General features: G+C 37.7%; 2 protein-coding genes across 11 annotated transcripts; one reads left to right on the top strand and one right to left on the bottom strand.

Moving 5' to 3' along the window:
• Positions 1-1949: 1949 nt before the first annotated feature.
• On the bottom strand, positions 1950-5370 carry LOC102721984. 5 transcript variants are annotated; one of them, XR_005812561.1, is made up of 8 exons: positions 5071-5370; positions 4658-4934; positions 4012-4050; positions 3830-3922; positions 3654-3755; positions 3153-3555; positions 2534-2731; positions 1950-2178 (listed from the first exon to the last, which is right to left on the bottom strand). XR_005812561.1 is itself a non-coding variant. In XM_015843538.2 (5 exons), exons 3-5 carry the CDS (start codon positions 3414-3416, stop codon positions 2161-2163), a joined length of 480 nt encoding a protein of 159 aa, XP_015699024.1. In that variant the 5' UTR covers positions 3417-3555; positions 3654-3755; positions 3830-4505; the 3' UTR covers positions 1950-2160. The 5 variants fall into 5 exon arrangements, 1 of the variants encoding a protein (XP_015699024.1); XR_005812560.1 differs by having other exon boundaries at positions 3830-4050; XR_005812562.1 differs by having other exon boundaries at positions 1950-2175; positions 3830-4050.
• A 1384-nt stretch (positions 5371-6754) lies between these two features.
• Positions 6755-11902, top strand: LOC121055572. 6 transcript variants are annotated; one of them, XM_040528364.1, is made up of 8 exons: positions 6755-6989; positions 7528-7617; positions 7812-7921; positions 8026-8540; positions 8644-9095; positions 9205-10646; positions 10737-10824; positions 10926-11902. In XM_040528364.1, the coding sequence occupies exons 5-6, from the start codon at positions 8978-8980 to the stop codon at positions 10503-10505; spliced, it is 1419 nt and encodes a 472-aa protein (XP_040384298.1). In that variant the 5' UTR covers positions 6755-6989; positions 7528-7617; positions 7812-7921; positions 8026-8540; positions 8644-8977; the 3' UTR covers positions 10506-10646; positions 10737-10824; positions 10926-11902. The 6 variants fall into 6 exon arrangements, with proteins under 6 accessions (XP_040384298.1, XP_040384300.1, XP_040384295.1 ...); XM_040528366.1 differs by having other exon boundaries at positions 8026-8878; positions 8955-9095; XM_040528361.1 differs by having other exon boundaries at positions 8031-9095.
• Positions 11903-15903: the final 4001 nt, after the last annotated feature.

The following is a 15903-nucleotide window of genomic DNA, read 5'->3' as shown; positions in this document are numbered from 1 at the left end:
ATCGTGACGTGCACTTTCCATTCCTGGCTCATAGTTTATGCACGTCGTTAATGAATAATGTGTTTGCCACTATATATGTTATTTTGTATTGTACTCCTGGTATATGTTACCATGACTTATTACCATCTATATTAATATTCCTCAGTGTTCTCTAAGTTAATCTTTTCTTCAGGACATCTCCCCCCTCTCTATCTCTACACACACTATATTTATTAATACATCATAACATCAACCTTTACATACTACAATTAACTAACTAATACACACACACATATATATCTATCTATATATATATATATATATATATATATATATATATATATATATTATAAAGTTTAAACTAGGCCAGAATTTGGTGGAAACCGATACTGATCTTAGAGATTTGCCAACATTTATGCGCCTGGACCGTTTTTTTATTACAAAGAAGAAAAGTTGCACATGTCATCTATAAAGCCTAGCTTCTTTCAGCTCTTCTAGTATGGATAGCAACAATACAATATTTCGGTGGTACGGTTGGGATCTAGACATGCATTAGAAACACGTACACCTTGCATCAAACGAGGGCACCAGCAGATCATTGTATGAAGGAAAATAGCTGAAAGGGCAAAAATTGTGCAGTATGGCGAAGGAGCATCACATGAACCATGCTATTCAGTTCTGCAACATATCGAAATGCTACGCAAACTCTTACAAGTTTAATAAATTTAGCAGGGATGCAGCGCTGATCACCATTAATTGTACTTTAATTTCATGGTTTATGTATGCTTATATCTGTTTACACTTTCATAACTCTGAACTGTTGATCCAAATATAAAATGAGAAAAAAAAACATAGAAAATGGTAAAATGAAGACCTTGTTGGCATGTGAAATATATAGCTTGCAGAAGCCATGGTATCTTGTTGTGGCATCGTGCGTTAGGCGCTAGCGATATGGATCATACCCATCTAGAAGCTTTCTACTGCTGCTCTTGCCGTCAGCAAACTCCTACAGGAAAGTGAAACCTAAATAATAAAAAATATTGATCATACAACAAGCCACATGCATGAGTGGAAACTGAGAGTTTCTCCAAACAAAATTGATATGTTGTTCAATATAACAGAGTCATTGCACCACATGACTCTAGGCAGACGACGTGAGCACATGCATTCATCCCATTTGAGCCATCGATCTCATCGTGCGAGCAGAAAAGGAAATGAAACCAATGTAACTGCTGGATATTTGGTATGTTGCAACGACGCAAAAACGTGGCAAGAGGGCCAAAATAGTTGCAATACGTACTAATAGCAACTATGGCATGGTTGTGGGGAGCCGTGGCAAGTATATATGTTGCAATAGGTCCATTCCAACGTTTTTTTTTTGTGGCAACAGTCTTAAGTTGCCACGGAATGGCATATTGCTTTAGGTTTTAGTGGCATCAACCAATACTATGGTATTAGTGCATGTATTGTCACGCAACACGACATTGCTAAACCAATTAGTTGCTACAAACTGACATTGTAGCAATTGCATATTTTGCCATGCCCGACATTATGGCAATAAGACCTATTGCCACACGAAATGATTTGTGGTAGTAGTGCATATTGCTATACAAATTGACATGTGGCAATAGAATATATTGCAATACAATGTGTTCCGTCATTCTAAATTGTATTACCACGACTATTTGTCCCATGACTGTAGTTATATTTACAACTAAAAACGTTTTATGGCAAGAAATGTTGTCACAAAGAACTCTATTCCATGGTAATAAATTATTATTGCATCAAACTATTATATATTGCAACGAAATTACGTACTGGCATGGCTAATAACAACAAACCAAAAGTGTTGCTTTTTGGTATATATTGCAACAGGAGCAAGTGTGGCTCGATATATATGGCATTTAAATTTTGGTGAAAAAATACTGTTGTTGCAAAAAAAGAAATATATCAAAATATATATTGCAGCGGCGTGAATTTAAATTAACAAAGCACCATTAATAGTGCAGTCATTCCAAATAGAATGTACATTCATCATGTCAAGATGACCGAAAAAATACAAGAAATGTCACCGGATAAATGAAACAAAAACTTTTTAGTTTATAACTTAGGCATAACTTGTTTGACATTGCATAAATCCTTGTCTTGGATATAGCATTACTTCGAGTCCCAGTGATCCATTCAAGTCATATGGTCCTGCTGAATAAAATAATTAACATTGGCATATGAGAAAATTTTAGCAATAAGTTATCAATAAGGTACTGGCAACAACAAAGTGTTTATGTTGTAATAAAGTTTGAGCATTTTTTAGCACTAAACTACTAGATATCCTAATTGGCACATATACTGTGGTTTTTTTAGTGGAGACATTTATTTTTTTTTAGGTTCAGAGGTGCATTAAATAGCTGAAAGATATATAAGCTCTAAATGTTAGCTAGAGTAGGTACTGCACAATCTAATATCAAAAAATTCCAATCCAAAGACCAACAAATTCTAAGTAGAGGATCTAACCAGTTACCTACATTATTTGGAAATTCGCTCTATAAATGCATACCTGTTGGCTCCTTGTTCGTGCACGTCTTGTGGCTACATTCATCAGTTGTTGTGTAGAAATGTAAGTCCCTGCAGGCCCATTGGCTTTGCTGGTCTGAAAAAGACTTTGGTTAACATTAGATTTTCGACTTTTTTGGCCATTGTTCTCCAGAGCTGGAGTATCTACAACATCACTTGTGATGACGTATTGTGGGTTTGCCTGCATACAAGAAAGTGACCAAGCATTGGCTAAAACTGAATGCAAACAGGAAGCAAATAGCATGATCAGCATGAACCCAGCTGCATGAATTATTTGATTGAAAAGATTTCAGATATGTATACTGACACTATAAGGAAAATAAAGTAAATTGCTGTCATACACAAGTAGAGGGAGTGAAATTGTGGTGATAATATTAAATCTGTAATGGAAGTACGGTTCCAGTACCATATAATCAACCATTCAGGGTTCAAATGGGTAAGTGATGCAGAGTTCACCATAGGAATAAAGAAGGCTACTAAAATACAAACATTGCTTGCGAAAAATAGTAAATAAATACTCAGCAGTAGTTGTGCACAATACAGCATGTCATGATTTCATGAAATATAACGGCATAACCGAAATAGTTTTCAATATTTATTACCTTAGGTACTGTTGCTTGCCTATGATCTGCAAGTGCTGCTAGCAACTCTGCCCTGAGTTCTTCCCTTTTCTTTTCCTCATCATCCTGAAGCTCTTTCATTTTTTCTTGGAATAGCCTCTCTTTTTCTGCAAGCTGTTCTTTTAAATCATCAACCTCACCTTGGAGCTTAATATTTTTCTGGTTGGCTTCAGCTGTAGCACGAGCTTGTTCTTGGATTTTAGTATTTAGCTGTTGACTGTGTTGGATATTTTGACAAGTACCCATGGCCACGAGGTTTGGATCTTTTGGATCCTGTACTTTCTTTATGGGTTTTCTGGAAAACAATATTTGTTTCTTCTCCTGAAATCAAAAACCCTTCAGGGTTGTTGGTTTCTCTCGCTGAAATAATTTCGCAAGCATTATCCTGTGTGGAAAAATAGTAATGATGTTATACTTTGACATTAAAATTTTATAGAATATTTTGAATCACCTTGTGAGTAGTGAATAGAGTAAATTACTCACATATACAGCCTTAGATGCTTTGTCTGACCATTCTCCATTCTTGCAGTGAGTACTCAATCAAAGATCTAAATCAGTTGGCTCTTCACCTGTTAGCGGGTCTCTCTGCGAAGGCAATAATGTATCACATGAGTTTAAAATTAATGCAAAAGAACTATAGGACTATGTCGTAGCATTACCTGCTCATTGCTAATTTTGGAAAATGGTTTGGATCCAGAGCAATGCTTGGTCCTTTGTTTCCCACAATTTTCAGAGTTCCTGCTGCTCAACTTCTGCACAAGGTGTACAAACAATACATTAGCAATGCACTGTGTATAAGTTTCTCTTGTATAATATGAAAGCAAAGGCAATGGTTATGTACCTAAACCCTATGAAGCCTCTGAAAACAATGGAGGAACATCTGAATATATCCAAGCTTACAAGTAAGATTAATTTCTAATTTATAAAATATTCTAGATATATGCTAACAACATTGGGATGTTCCATGCATATAAATTGAAATTTTCCCATAGTTTCTATGTCAAGTTAGTTACATTTTAGATGGACCTAGTTTAACATAATGGTTGTCTGTGAGAAGGGAAAGAAAATAAAATGTTAAAGGCATCAGCAAACACTTGGCCATAATACTTAACTACAGAGTATTTCTGAACCATGTAAAAAAATGTGTTTGAAGGTCCAGAACAACCAACACTGTTATATATGATTCAATGCAAGCTGTCCAGAAGAGAAAGGAGAATGAAATGTCAAATTAGGTCATAATCTATATTGTAGGTGTAATTCTATAAGCACGGGATCAAATCCTAATGTCATAATCCATATACTAAGGAATGATTGCAAAGAACCAACCTATGAACGGGTGTACTATATTTAGGGATATAACTAACTAAATAAATGTATTACAAATAACCCAGCCAACACCTATCACTTGGTTCCATAGACGTCGGTAATCACATTCATATACCTGGTGCCCTAAGCAAATCAGGATGGGGAGTGTGCAGTGGACATACCTGGCTACGGGAGCATCAAAAACGCCGACCACCCCTTCATCGGTCACTTCATGATGAACGGCGTCGCTGGTCCCATGGTTGCTGGCGGAGCCAATACCATTCGGCGGCGGCGGTGGAGGCGTCCTTTCTTCAGGCGCCATGAGTAAACGGCAACACTCTCGTCTCTCCCAAACCCTCACGGCAGATTAGATCAAGTCCACGATTATAGGGGTACGGGTTGGCCTTGTAGTGCTTTATTTGGAATATGGCAGGGTAATTTGGCGGGGCAGTGGAATTGCTGCGAAAATATTAAGAGGGAAATAGTTGAGCAGCGGGATTATTGATTTATTTGGGTTGTGCATAAATTTAAATCATTATCTGAAAATCAGAAATAAAAATAAAATCATGTGTTCGAACAAATTTGACCGACTCACAGGCGAGGTCGACCGCCAGCCGGAGGCCGGCTAGCGTGGCCGCAGCAGGCGTTGAGTCAAGGTCAACTTCGCTCCAGACGTAGATGAGCGTGGCCGCCGGCGTGTAGGCGAGGGGCCCAGCCGCCGCCGTGGAGGCGAGCATGGCCGCCTTTGCGAGGAGGCGAGTGCAGCCGCCGGTGGGAGGCGAGCACTGCCGGAGCTAGCTCCACCAGTGCACCAATCAGATTTGCTTTGTCCTCCATCCTGCCGTGCTGCTCTGCTGCTCGACGGAGCTTGCGCTTGGTCTTCTTCTCCGGTTAATGGTCAATGGGGAAATTGGGGTGGTAGGTGAACGAGTGGCTGGCAGTAACAGTGAATAATAAATGTACATTTTGCCTAACCGTATGTTATACATTTTCTATACGGATTTTTGTGTGACCATCCGAACGTTCACATATGTCCTTATTTTCTCAGTTTTGCAATAGGTCCATTTTCTATTCCTGTTTGCAAAAAAAAAATATTCCTGTTTGTTTCATATCGTGCATTTTTTCCTTGATTAAAACAAGCAAATACACGTAATATTCCTCGTTCATAGGTGTAGCACAAAAATATCATATTATTATTATTTTTTGTAATTCCTCAAAAATTATGCCAACTATTTAAAATTTAGGGTTAATTATATCCATGCCATTGCAATTCAACTAATTGTAAATATGTTATTACAATTGACATGTCATTTAATACACCTCGAAAGAGGTTGCATTTCTGTATTGCCTAAAATGCCATTTACTTAATCTCGAACTTCTCCGGTAAGGGAGGACTAATGCCCCAGATACCACCGTCAGTACGCCCCGGCCGCCCTTGTCTCCATGCCATTGCTGCGCCGGTCGATCGTCCTCGTCATTGTCCCCCTCCTCGTCGTCACCGCCATGTAACTTATATTATATTTATATACAACCATAAAAAATAGCAATATATGTATAAATAAATAAACATATATTTTTATATGGCTATGACATCAAAAAATAATTACGGTATGGTAACCTAATAAATTTATAATGCATTTCTACCATCATCTCTGCATCGGCCGACCGTCCTCATCTCTGCATCGGCTGACCGCCCTCATCGTAACATTGTGGTTGTGCCGGCGCTTGCCTTCCTCGTATACGTATCGTGGCCACGTGGGTCAGCTGCCACCATCGACTTCGCTCAGTCGTCACCATTGACTCCGCCCGTCGCCGCACCGGCCAGATGGCCGCCCTCGTTGTTGCGCCGTCGCTGCACCGGTCGGTCGCCGCCGTCCACCTCCAGCCCTTGGCATTTTGGGCAATATGAAGGTCTAACCACCTAAGGCATAGAAAATGGCATGTCTCTGAGAGAGGAAGAATCGTAATGATATATTTACAAATAGCTTAATTATAATGATATTTTTATAAACTGACATATTTGTAATGGCATAGATAGCATTAACCCTTAAATGTTACCATGTGTCAAATATATAAAGTTATATATATATGCATCAAAGTATATTTAACAATAAATCAAATATTAAAAAAATAATTAGTAATTAAGTAATTTTTTAAAATAAGACGAATGATTAGTCGTGTATAAAATAATCAATGGCATTATATTTAAGAACGGAAGGATTATATTCAAGCTAAGAGGCCAAAAGGCAAAGATTTGGGCCTCCTCACGAATTAATCTCCTCCTTTTCCGGCGCAGCACCTCCTCGCTCCTCCCAAATCCGACGCCGCAAGCCCCAGTTCTCCCTCTCGGTCCTTCCTCTTCCATCCCTAATCCACGAGTCGCTTGCTAAGCGCCGGCGGGAACGGCGCGCGCAGGCCAGCGCTGGGCGGCAGGCGACAGGCCCAGGCAGGCAGTGGCCAGGAGCCAGCCGGTAGCGGCGAGCGGCAGGACTCCAAACTGCAACGCAATAGAAGGTTTGTTTCATACTCTGAATGCATCAATCGAACATGTAAAGTTGTTAACTAGAAGTTACTGAGAATTGAATTAGATATTGTCAGTTTAAATGGGTCGACTGCACTAGCCTTACTGAATTAGTCGAGAAGGAAATACTGCACTTTTATATATACCTCAGGATTCTTTGATTGGATCGATTGAAATACTGAACTTTTATTAATGCACCCATTTCGTAAGTATTCGGATCAATTCAACAAGCATGAATACACTGATTTTCCGTCACCTAGAAATGCTAAGAGTTCTTCAAATGGGGTCGAAATAAAATGAAAAAAGAATTAATATCTAGTGTATAGGAAACATGTCAAACAAAAACCCGGTGGAAGTATAATATGTCTTGTACTGTTCAGTAGCTTATTTCACAGTAAATAATTATTCCACGTTAGCATTTATTGAACTTTTCTTATTTATATCCTTGTGCAGGAGCATGATTTTTAGAACATCATCCCCTCACCTTCAACCTCTAATCATGTCTCTGCATCTAATTTTTTTCTTTTTTAGATAAACTGGATCAAGGTAGGCAGTGAAAGTACTGAAACTGGGGTGGCTCATGGAAATTTCTGGGTGATGGCAGCAATGCAATACACACATGTATCTTCTCTCTATCTATCTATGACTGGTTCATCTATATTCTAGACTGATTTCCTCTAGTTTTGTGAACATAGATTAAAAGGTGGTGCTATGATTTATGCATAAACTAGTCGATTCTGATTCTCTGTTTGTTTTCCAGTTTAGCCACATATGTTCAGCAGTTTTCTCAACATATACTTATTTTTTTTTAGCAGTTTCTATGTCAGTTTTCAAGGTGAATTGAGGCAGTATTTGAATTAATCTTTTGGTAACTTGTGTCGACACACTGCTAGCACTACTTTATGGTGAAAGTTAATTTTAAGAGGTAAGGCAGAAACTCCACTCATTTAGTATATACTGAATCTTTTCTTTACAGCTTCATGCTGAAATTACATGCTTGTATTCAATGCAATTTATTTTTGTATAAAGTGCAGGGCATTGAACAGTTCGAGCCCAGTAATTGTTAATCAATTTGGATCATAAAGTTAAGCATGTCGCATGATGATAGGAGTTGGATGCGAATGCAAAAGTTTACCTCTGAGTGGCAAAAAGGATTCAAGGAATTTATAGAGAATAGATTTGGTGGCATGTCTAAGGGAGAAACTGCACCTTATCCATGCAAAAAGTGTCGCTCGATGTCATACAAAACAGAAAGTGAAGTTAAAAATCATTTGGTTGTGAGAGGGTTTGATGAAAGTTTTATCCAAGGGGAAGGAACAGTAGAAGATTCAGATGAGGGCCACACTCAAAGAGATGGGAATGAAGGTGCAACAGGTGATGGTGCTGGTGTGGGCAATTTGATTTCTACACTCATAAGGGGTGCAATACATGGAGAGATCATAGGTACTGAGAACGAAGAACCAAATGAAAGTGCTAAGAAATTCTATAAATTATTAACAGAAGCACAAAAGGAATTATATCCAGGTTCCAAGGAGGTTAGTAAGGTATCTTTCATAGTGAGGCTCTTCTAGATTAAGTGCATGTTTGGTATTAGTAACAACGCATTAGAGGTCATTATTCATTTGTTCTCATTGGTTCTCCCTGAAGGCCACTGTGTGCCAGACACATTGGACAAAGTGCAAAAGGTAGTTCGTGATCTTGGTCTAGACTATGGAAAGATACATGCATGTATCAATGATTGTGTTTTATTTCGAAAGAAATACTCTTCCCTGGATTCGTGCCCAACATGTGGTGAGTCGAGATGGAAAATGGATGATTCTGGTGAAAAGGATGTGGGTGGTGATACTGCAACCAAGAAGCATTTTTCGCAGAAAATCCTAAGGTATTTCCCAGTTACACCTCGACTGCAAAGGTTATACATGAGAGAGACCATATCTGAATTTATGCGTTGGCATAAGGAGGGCCTGGTCCAAGATGGTAAATGCGACACCCTGCCGACTCCAAGGCATGGAAGCACGTGGATAAAGAGTTTCCAGGGTTTGCATTGGATCCTCGCCATGTTAGGATGGGTCTTGCCTCTGATGGATTCAATCCATTTGGTATGTTGAACATCACATACACTACATGGCCTGTGATCCTAATCCCTTATAATTTGCCACCTTGGTTATGTCTGAAACAACCATTTTTGATGATGTCAATGTTTACCAGGGCCAAAGTCACCGGGAAATAACATCGATGTATATTTGCAGCCCCTAATCGATGAGTTAAAAGATCTTTGGGAAAATGGTGTTGAGACTTGGGATGCAAAGGTAAAGAGGAATTTCACTTTGCGTGCAATTCTACTTTGGACAATTAATGACTTCCCAGCATATGGCATGCTATTAGGTTGGAGCACAAAAGGAAAGTTTGCTTGTCCATACTGTAACAAGGATACTGAATATTTATGGTTGAAATTTGGGTCAAAGCATTGCTACATGGGTCATCGACGATTTTTGCCTATGGACCACAGGTGGCGACGCAACAAGGTTAGCTTCAACAACAAGGTGGAAACTAGGGACGCTCCGATGCCACTAACGGGTGAAGAGGTGTTGAAACAGTATGAAAGCTTTGAGCAAGTGTCATTTGGGAACACAACAAGAAAAAGGAAGCGGCGTGAAGAAGAACGTAGATGGCACAACTGGTGGAAGAAGAGTATTTTTTTTGAATTGCCGTACTGGGAAAAGTTGCTTGTAAGGCACAATTTGGATGTGATGCACATTGAAAAAAATATTTGTGAGAGCATATTGGGGACTTTGCTTAACATTACAGGTAAATCAAAGGATAGCGAGAAGGCAAGGCTTGACATGGAACATTTGGGCATGAGGAAGGATCAACATCCTTTGGTGAAGAATGGCAAGTACACTTTGCCATCAGCGTTATACTCTTTGGATGACGATGACAAGACATATTTTTGTAGTTTTCTAGAAGGAGTTAAGATGCCTGATGGGTACGCCTCCAATATCAAGAGATGTGTGGACGTGAATACGAGTAATCTTTCTGGACTCAAAACTCATGACTATCATGTTATATTCCAAAAACTATTGCCCATAGCAGTACGTAGCATATTGCCACAAGATGTTGTGATCCCATTGATTGAGCTTAGTAGGTTCTTTAGTGCAATATGTTCAAAGGAGTTGAGTATTGATGAGTTAGAGAAATTGAGCATTTCAATTAGAGAAACTCTTTGTCGTCTTGAGATGATCTTCCCACCAGCTTTTTTTGACATCATGGTGCATTTGCCGGTTCATCTTGCTGAAGAGGCTAATCTAGGAGGACCTGTGTGCTATAGATGGATGTATCCAATAGAGAGGTATCTACGTACGCTTAAAGAATATGTCCGAAACAAAGCCCACCCTGAAGGTTCAATAGCTGAGGGGTATATATTAGAGGAGTGCATGACATTCTGCGCTCGCTTCTTGGATGACGTTAATACCAAGCTTAATCGTGCAGAAAAGTGCCATGGTGAATGAACCACATTCTGGTCTAAGCATATTTGGGAACATTGATTATACTAAGAAAGGATTCACAGCTGAACTAATTTCTAGGCTAGAAATGCAGCGAGTCAGACGCTATATAATAACAAACACTGATGAGGCCATCCCATGAGTCAAGTAAGCTGCAATTTAAATTTGCTTATCTTTCCAGTATGCTTTGCCACTATTTTTTTAATTTACTACAACCATGTTTGACCTTTACTGTAGTGAGCATATGGATGAACTCAAAAGAATTAGTCTACGAAATGTTGAGAAACATCACAGGGACCAGTTTGTAGGGTGGTTCGAGCGTACAGTGAGTTGCAAACTATATTTCTCCCTTTAATTGCAGCGTTGGCATGTAATTATTTACATGTATAATTTTCTGACATTTTGAATTTTTTTTTTTGCTTTAAGATCAACAAACTTTATGCTGAAGGAAGCACAAGTGATGTCATATATGCACTTTCTCAAGGTCCAGACCATCGGGCACGTGTTTTCAATAGGTGTGTAATCAATGGATTTCTATTTCGAACATCTCAGATAGAGAAGAATCTAAATACACAAAATAGTGGTGTGGTTGTGAAAGGTGGTCATGCTACTGGCAACATCGAATGGTATGGCGTTATTAAAAAAATTTATGCACTTGATTTCGCTATACAAAAGGAGGTCGTCTTATTTCATTGTGACTGGTATGACGCACCTGCTGCCAGTAGGAGCAGAAGTAGAGGCTACAAAAAGGATCAATATGGGATTATTGATATCGATACAACTCGTTTGCAATATTTAGATAATCCTTATATTTTGGGGACACAAGCTGAGCTAGTCTGTTACGTGAAAAGCCCGAACAAACCCAATTGGTGCACTGTGCTCAAAATAAATCCCAGAAATTTGTTTGCCATGCCCGAATCAAGAGATATAGAAATTGATGTTGACTCACTAGACGTGGGATTGGAAGACATGATTAATTCACAAAGACAGGACGAGTTGGTTAGTTGGACAAGGTCCGACATGGAAGGTGTTACTGGTGATGCTTCTGTCATTGAAAAGGCACTTGCAGATTCTGTACCTGAGCCTAATGATATTGGCTTAGCATATGAAGAAGAAGACGATGACAATGACACCTACATTGATGATGGCTATGTAGCACCTGTGAATTCTACTGGTGAAGACGATGTTTTTTTTGTATAATTTTGCAATTGTTTAATGAGTCGATGAATTTCACTTATGTTCCCCTTTTAAATTGATTTATGACTTTGAGTTGGACTTATCAGTTTGTTATCCGGAAGAAATGCCAAATATTGAGAGGGAAATTTTGTGTTTTTTTCTTCGGAACATTGACAACTATATTCTTGTACACGATCATTTCACATGCTCTCAAGTTCTGAGAGTTGGGCTACCAAAAATTTGTTAAATGACTCTTTTATAAAACTCACAATATAGTTAATTAGTTTGAATGAAGGAACATAATTAGTTTGATGCATTATTAAAATCATCAAGATATTTAACTGAGGTACTAGAACTATAGGATGAGCCAATGTTTATTGGTGTACGTTCAGAATAAACTGCACCAAAAACTAATTCCACAATAGACAACCTTTGGCAGGACGAGCCAATGTTTATTGTTGCACTGACCTCTTTTTATATTAAAAAAAATGTGAAAGTCAATACTAATAACTAGTAAAGCTAGCCTAGTGTTAAATGCTTTGTATACTAAACCCATATGGTCAGGGTTCAAGTCCTAAGCTCGTTAGATTTACCTTTTAAAATTTTCAAATGTTTGGAAAATCATTTTATTTATTACACATGGAGGCAACAATTTTGAGAATTTAAATTATATCATATTATTCTTAACTAATTAGTTAGGTTAACAACAGTAAATTTAAATTTTAGATTTTTAATTATATCATTAAGATTAATATTATAATATAAGTGCTCGGATTTGTTTTGCAAATTTTAAAACAATATAACAAGGGGGATAAGTAGCTTTTTACCATGCAATTTTAAGTGGACGACCTGCCAAAGGTTGACAGGTCGGCATATCAAACAAAGGGATACCGATTGGGCCCACTGCATTCCGCTCCAACGCCTCTTGAACAAGCCTGGTTCGATAAGCCTTCTGTGTGCGCATACCCAATGTAGATTTTTTGCTACATTTTTTATATTTTAGTCGTTCTAGAAAAACTTATTATACAAATGGATCCCCAATAAACTTATTAAATTTGCTATGCCCAAGTATACAATATATATTTTGCCATGCCAATACCACCTTCAATTTTAATTTTACTAGGCATGGTAAAAGTGAAACTATATTTAGTTGGAATAGACATGATATTTACTAGGCATGGTAAATTTGAAATTATTGTCCCGGCAATAAACCAGACCAACATCAGCGCCTGTATATATGTGAAAGGCCCACGAAACAATTTGTTCAACAAAATTGATTTATTGCGACAGCAATACTACCATATACAACCACCTATTGCAACTCAAATTATCCTTAAGACAACACAATCAAATCCGTGGCAATACAATCTTCAATCTTGCAACGACTTAGGTTTTCGTTGCAATATGGAGAAAACTATTGCAACACAAGGCATGGTTATGACAACAGAATCAAATTGGTGGTAATATTAACAAGTAATCACAACAGTTCTATATTTGGTGGCAATATCATGTGCATATCGCAACGAAAATCAGGGTTGTCACGATGGCAAAATATCATGGCGATATTCTCAACTACTTGCAACCATTATAAAAATAGTTGCGATAACACCTACCTCTTGCAACGATATTACAAAACCATGGTAATAAGACCTCCCTATTGCAACTAAATTCGCATTGTTGCAATGAGCTTTGTGGTAACAAGGTCAAAATCTAGTAGACCTGACTTTGATAGTCAAACGATGTAGAGGAACGGGCGTACCTGGAATCACGTTTCCTTGACCTCACTTCGTTTCTCATCTCATCAACCACTACGATAATCTTAGGATAGAGGGAAGGGACGAGACCTTGATTTTCACCTATTGAGACGAGGTAGCCCATTATGATATATAAGGTGAGTCATTGATTTAGTTACAGACCCTCTTCTCTGACAAGAGAGAGTTGAGAGCAGTCAAATTATATGGATATTGTTTAATCAGTTGTACATAAGTATCCTTCAGGGTATTTGAAAATGAAACCGATGTAGGAGTACTATGATGATGTTCTAGGAAAATTCACAGAAGTTAAGTCAGACCAAGATTGTATAAGCATGTTTGATGTACACAATAAGGTCAAGGTTGTACAAATGTTCTTTGTGACCTGTTTGAATCATTTGAGCCCATCACTGACTGGCCATTTTGAATGGGAAGAGCAGCACGACAACAACATATAGCTTGATGCTAACAATTATCTTAGTAACCCTAAGCTATGGAATGAGCTTGTTGGTGTCTCATCTCTCATTTTTCCGAATTCATATTGCATCAACGGTCTCTCGATCATCGTCCTTCTCACTTATAGCCAAAACTTGGAGAGCACTACTAGGACAAAAGAGAAAAAATTTGTTGACTCTTGTTTTGAAGCTTCCATAAGGTACCTATTCTATTGGTCAAACATCATGCTAAATTCTAAGTACAATCAACTAATTTGATTTTTTTTCGGTTACCAAAGCTTGGACATTTCAAGTATGAAGAAGGTAAACCTTGGCAACTCTAACTTTGATCTGGAGCCTCGAAAAGGTAGCTCTACTAAATCTGAAATTTTATTGCGTGGTTAATGTTAGAGATATGATCTGAGTTATAATATACCATGTATTTGGACTATGTTATTTGTTTTCTAATATGACTCCTAGTCTTTTTTTTTTCCTTTAGGACTCGTAGAGTTTCCTAATAAGATATATATATGTAGTCTTTTTCTACTAGGACTCTTAGATTTCTCTTTTATATACACGGGAAGGGTGTGACGGCCTATTTTATTCCCCTGCATTGTAATTATCTTCTCATAGTGGCGCCCATGGTTTTTTATCTACAGGGTTCTCCACGTTAAATTTGTTTCTATGTTGTGCGTGTTTTCATTTGTTCTTCAAATAATTGTTCATATACATGAGTAGGCGATGGAGTGGCTCAAATCAGCCTGATCCACTTCCAATTGAATTTCCTACGGCCATCAAACATTTGAAAGGGATAAGAAGGGGAAGGGCAAAAGGAAGAAGAATGGCATGCCCAAAATGACTACAAAAACTCAGCAGCTGCAGCTTGATAGCCCTGCAATGGGCACAAGGAGCAAAAAGGTAGATCCTGCAATTCTTGCAATAAATGAAGACCGACAATAATCTCATATGTCCTTTGTACTGCACGTAAACTTGTATGTGAATTAAGTATGTGATCTATTACGTGAACTTGGGTGTTCTCTCAAATTTATTGGTTTGTTGTCATGGTGCATTTTAATCCTAAGTGCATGGATATGTTGCTGGAGATGTATGTGTAAAAAACAATGTTGTTGTACACAAAGTGAGAACTAAAGGAAAAAACTGAAAGAAAAAATGTCACCACATAAATCAGTATGAAAACAAAATGGGAATAAAAGAAAATGGCGCCCAGCATACCAGCGACCTGACTGGGGACCAAAGAATGTGGAAATTGTCTTTCCCCTTAGAGTTAACACCAATAAGTGTCCGCACGAATAGGGGTGAAAATTAATAGTGTAATGATAAGGAAGTTTTGAACATTAGGTGCCACCACAAGAAATATGACCTTCTGTGACGAATTTCTCGTGGCATCAGAGCTATTCGTCATTAGCACATTCCATTTTATGACGATTAGTATGAGATGGGGTGGCTTAGTGACGAAAAAAAGTGTTCGTCGTTAATACTAACTAGAAATCGTCATAAAGTATTTCAATAGGACATTATGACGAATACTAATTTGTCATAGGGGGCAAAAAGCAAACGTCACAGATTTATATAATGCATTTCTAAAAAATATATTAAAAGTTAAAGCAATTTAATCAAGTAAATTAATGAGGAAACTAAACTTTTTCTTTAAAAATCACGGTCAAAAATATTTTTGTAATATTCTACGTGGTCTTAATTATTCTCTGAAATTTTTCATGAATTTTCGGAACTCAATAACTAATTTTAATACCACAAAGCTCATTTAACCTATTAAAATAAATTGAAAACAAATTAAAACTCCTCTGTCTATCCTTGGGCCTTTTTCGGCCCAAGTATTATTTTGTCCATTTTGCTATATGACTTTGCTTCAATAATTCGAATTTGAATTTCAAATTATAACAACTTTAAATAATATTTTTAAATACTAAATGATTTCAACTGAAAAAGTCATCAATCAAAAAGTTGTGTAACTCATTAATATCTATAACTTTTATTTTGGTAATTTCTTCATCCGACAAAGTG

Source organism: Oryza brachyantha, chromosome 10 (assembly GCF_000231095.2).
Source record: "Oryza brachyantha chromosome 10, ObraRS2, whole genome shotgun sequence".
Classification (NCBI taxonomy): domain Eukaryota; kingdom Viridiplantae; phylum Streptophyta; class Magnoliopsida; order Poales; family Poaceae; genus Oryza; species Oryza brachyantha.
Note: the sequence above shows the minus strand (reverse complement) of the source record. Positions and strands in the feature narration are given on the sequence as shown.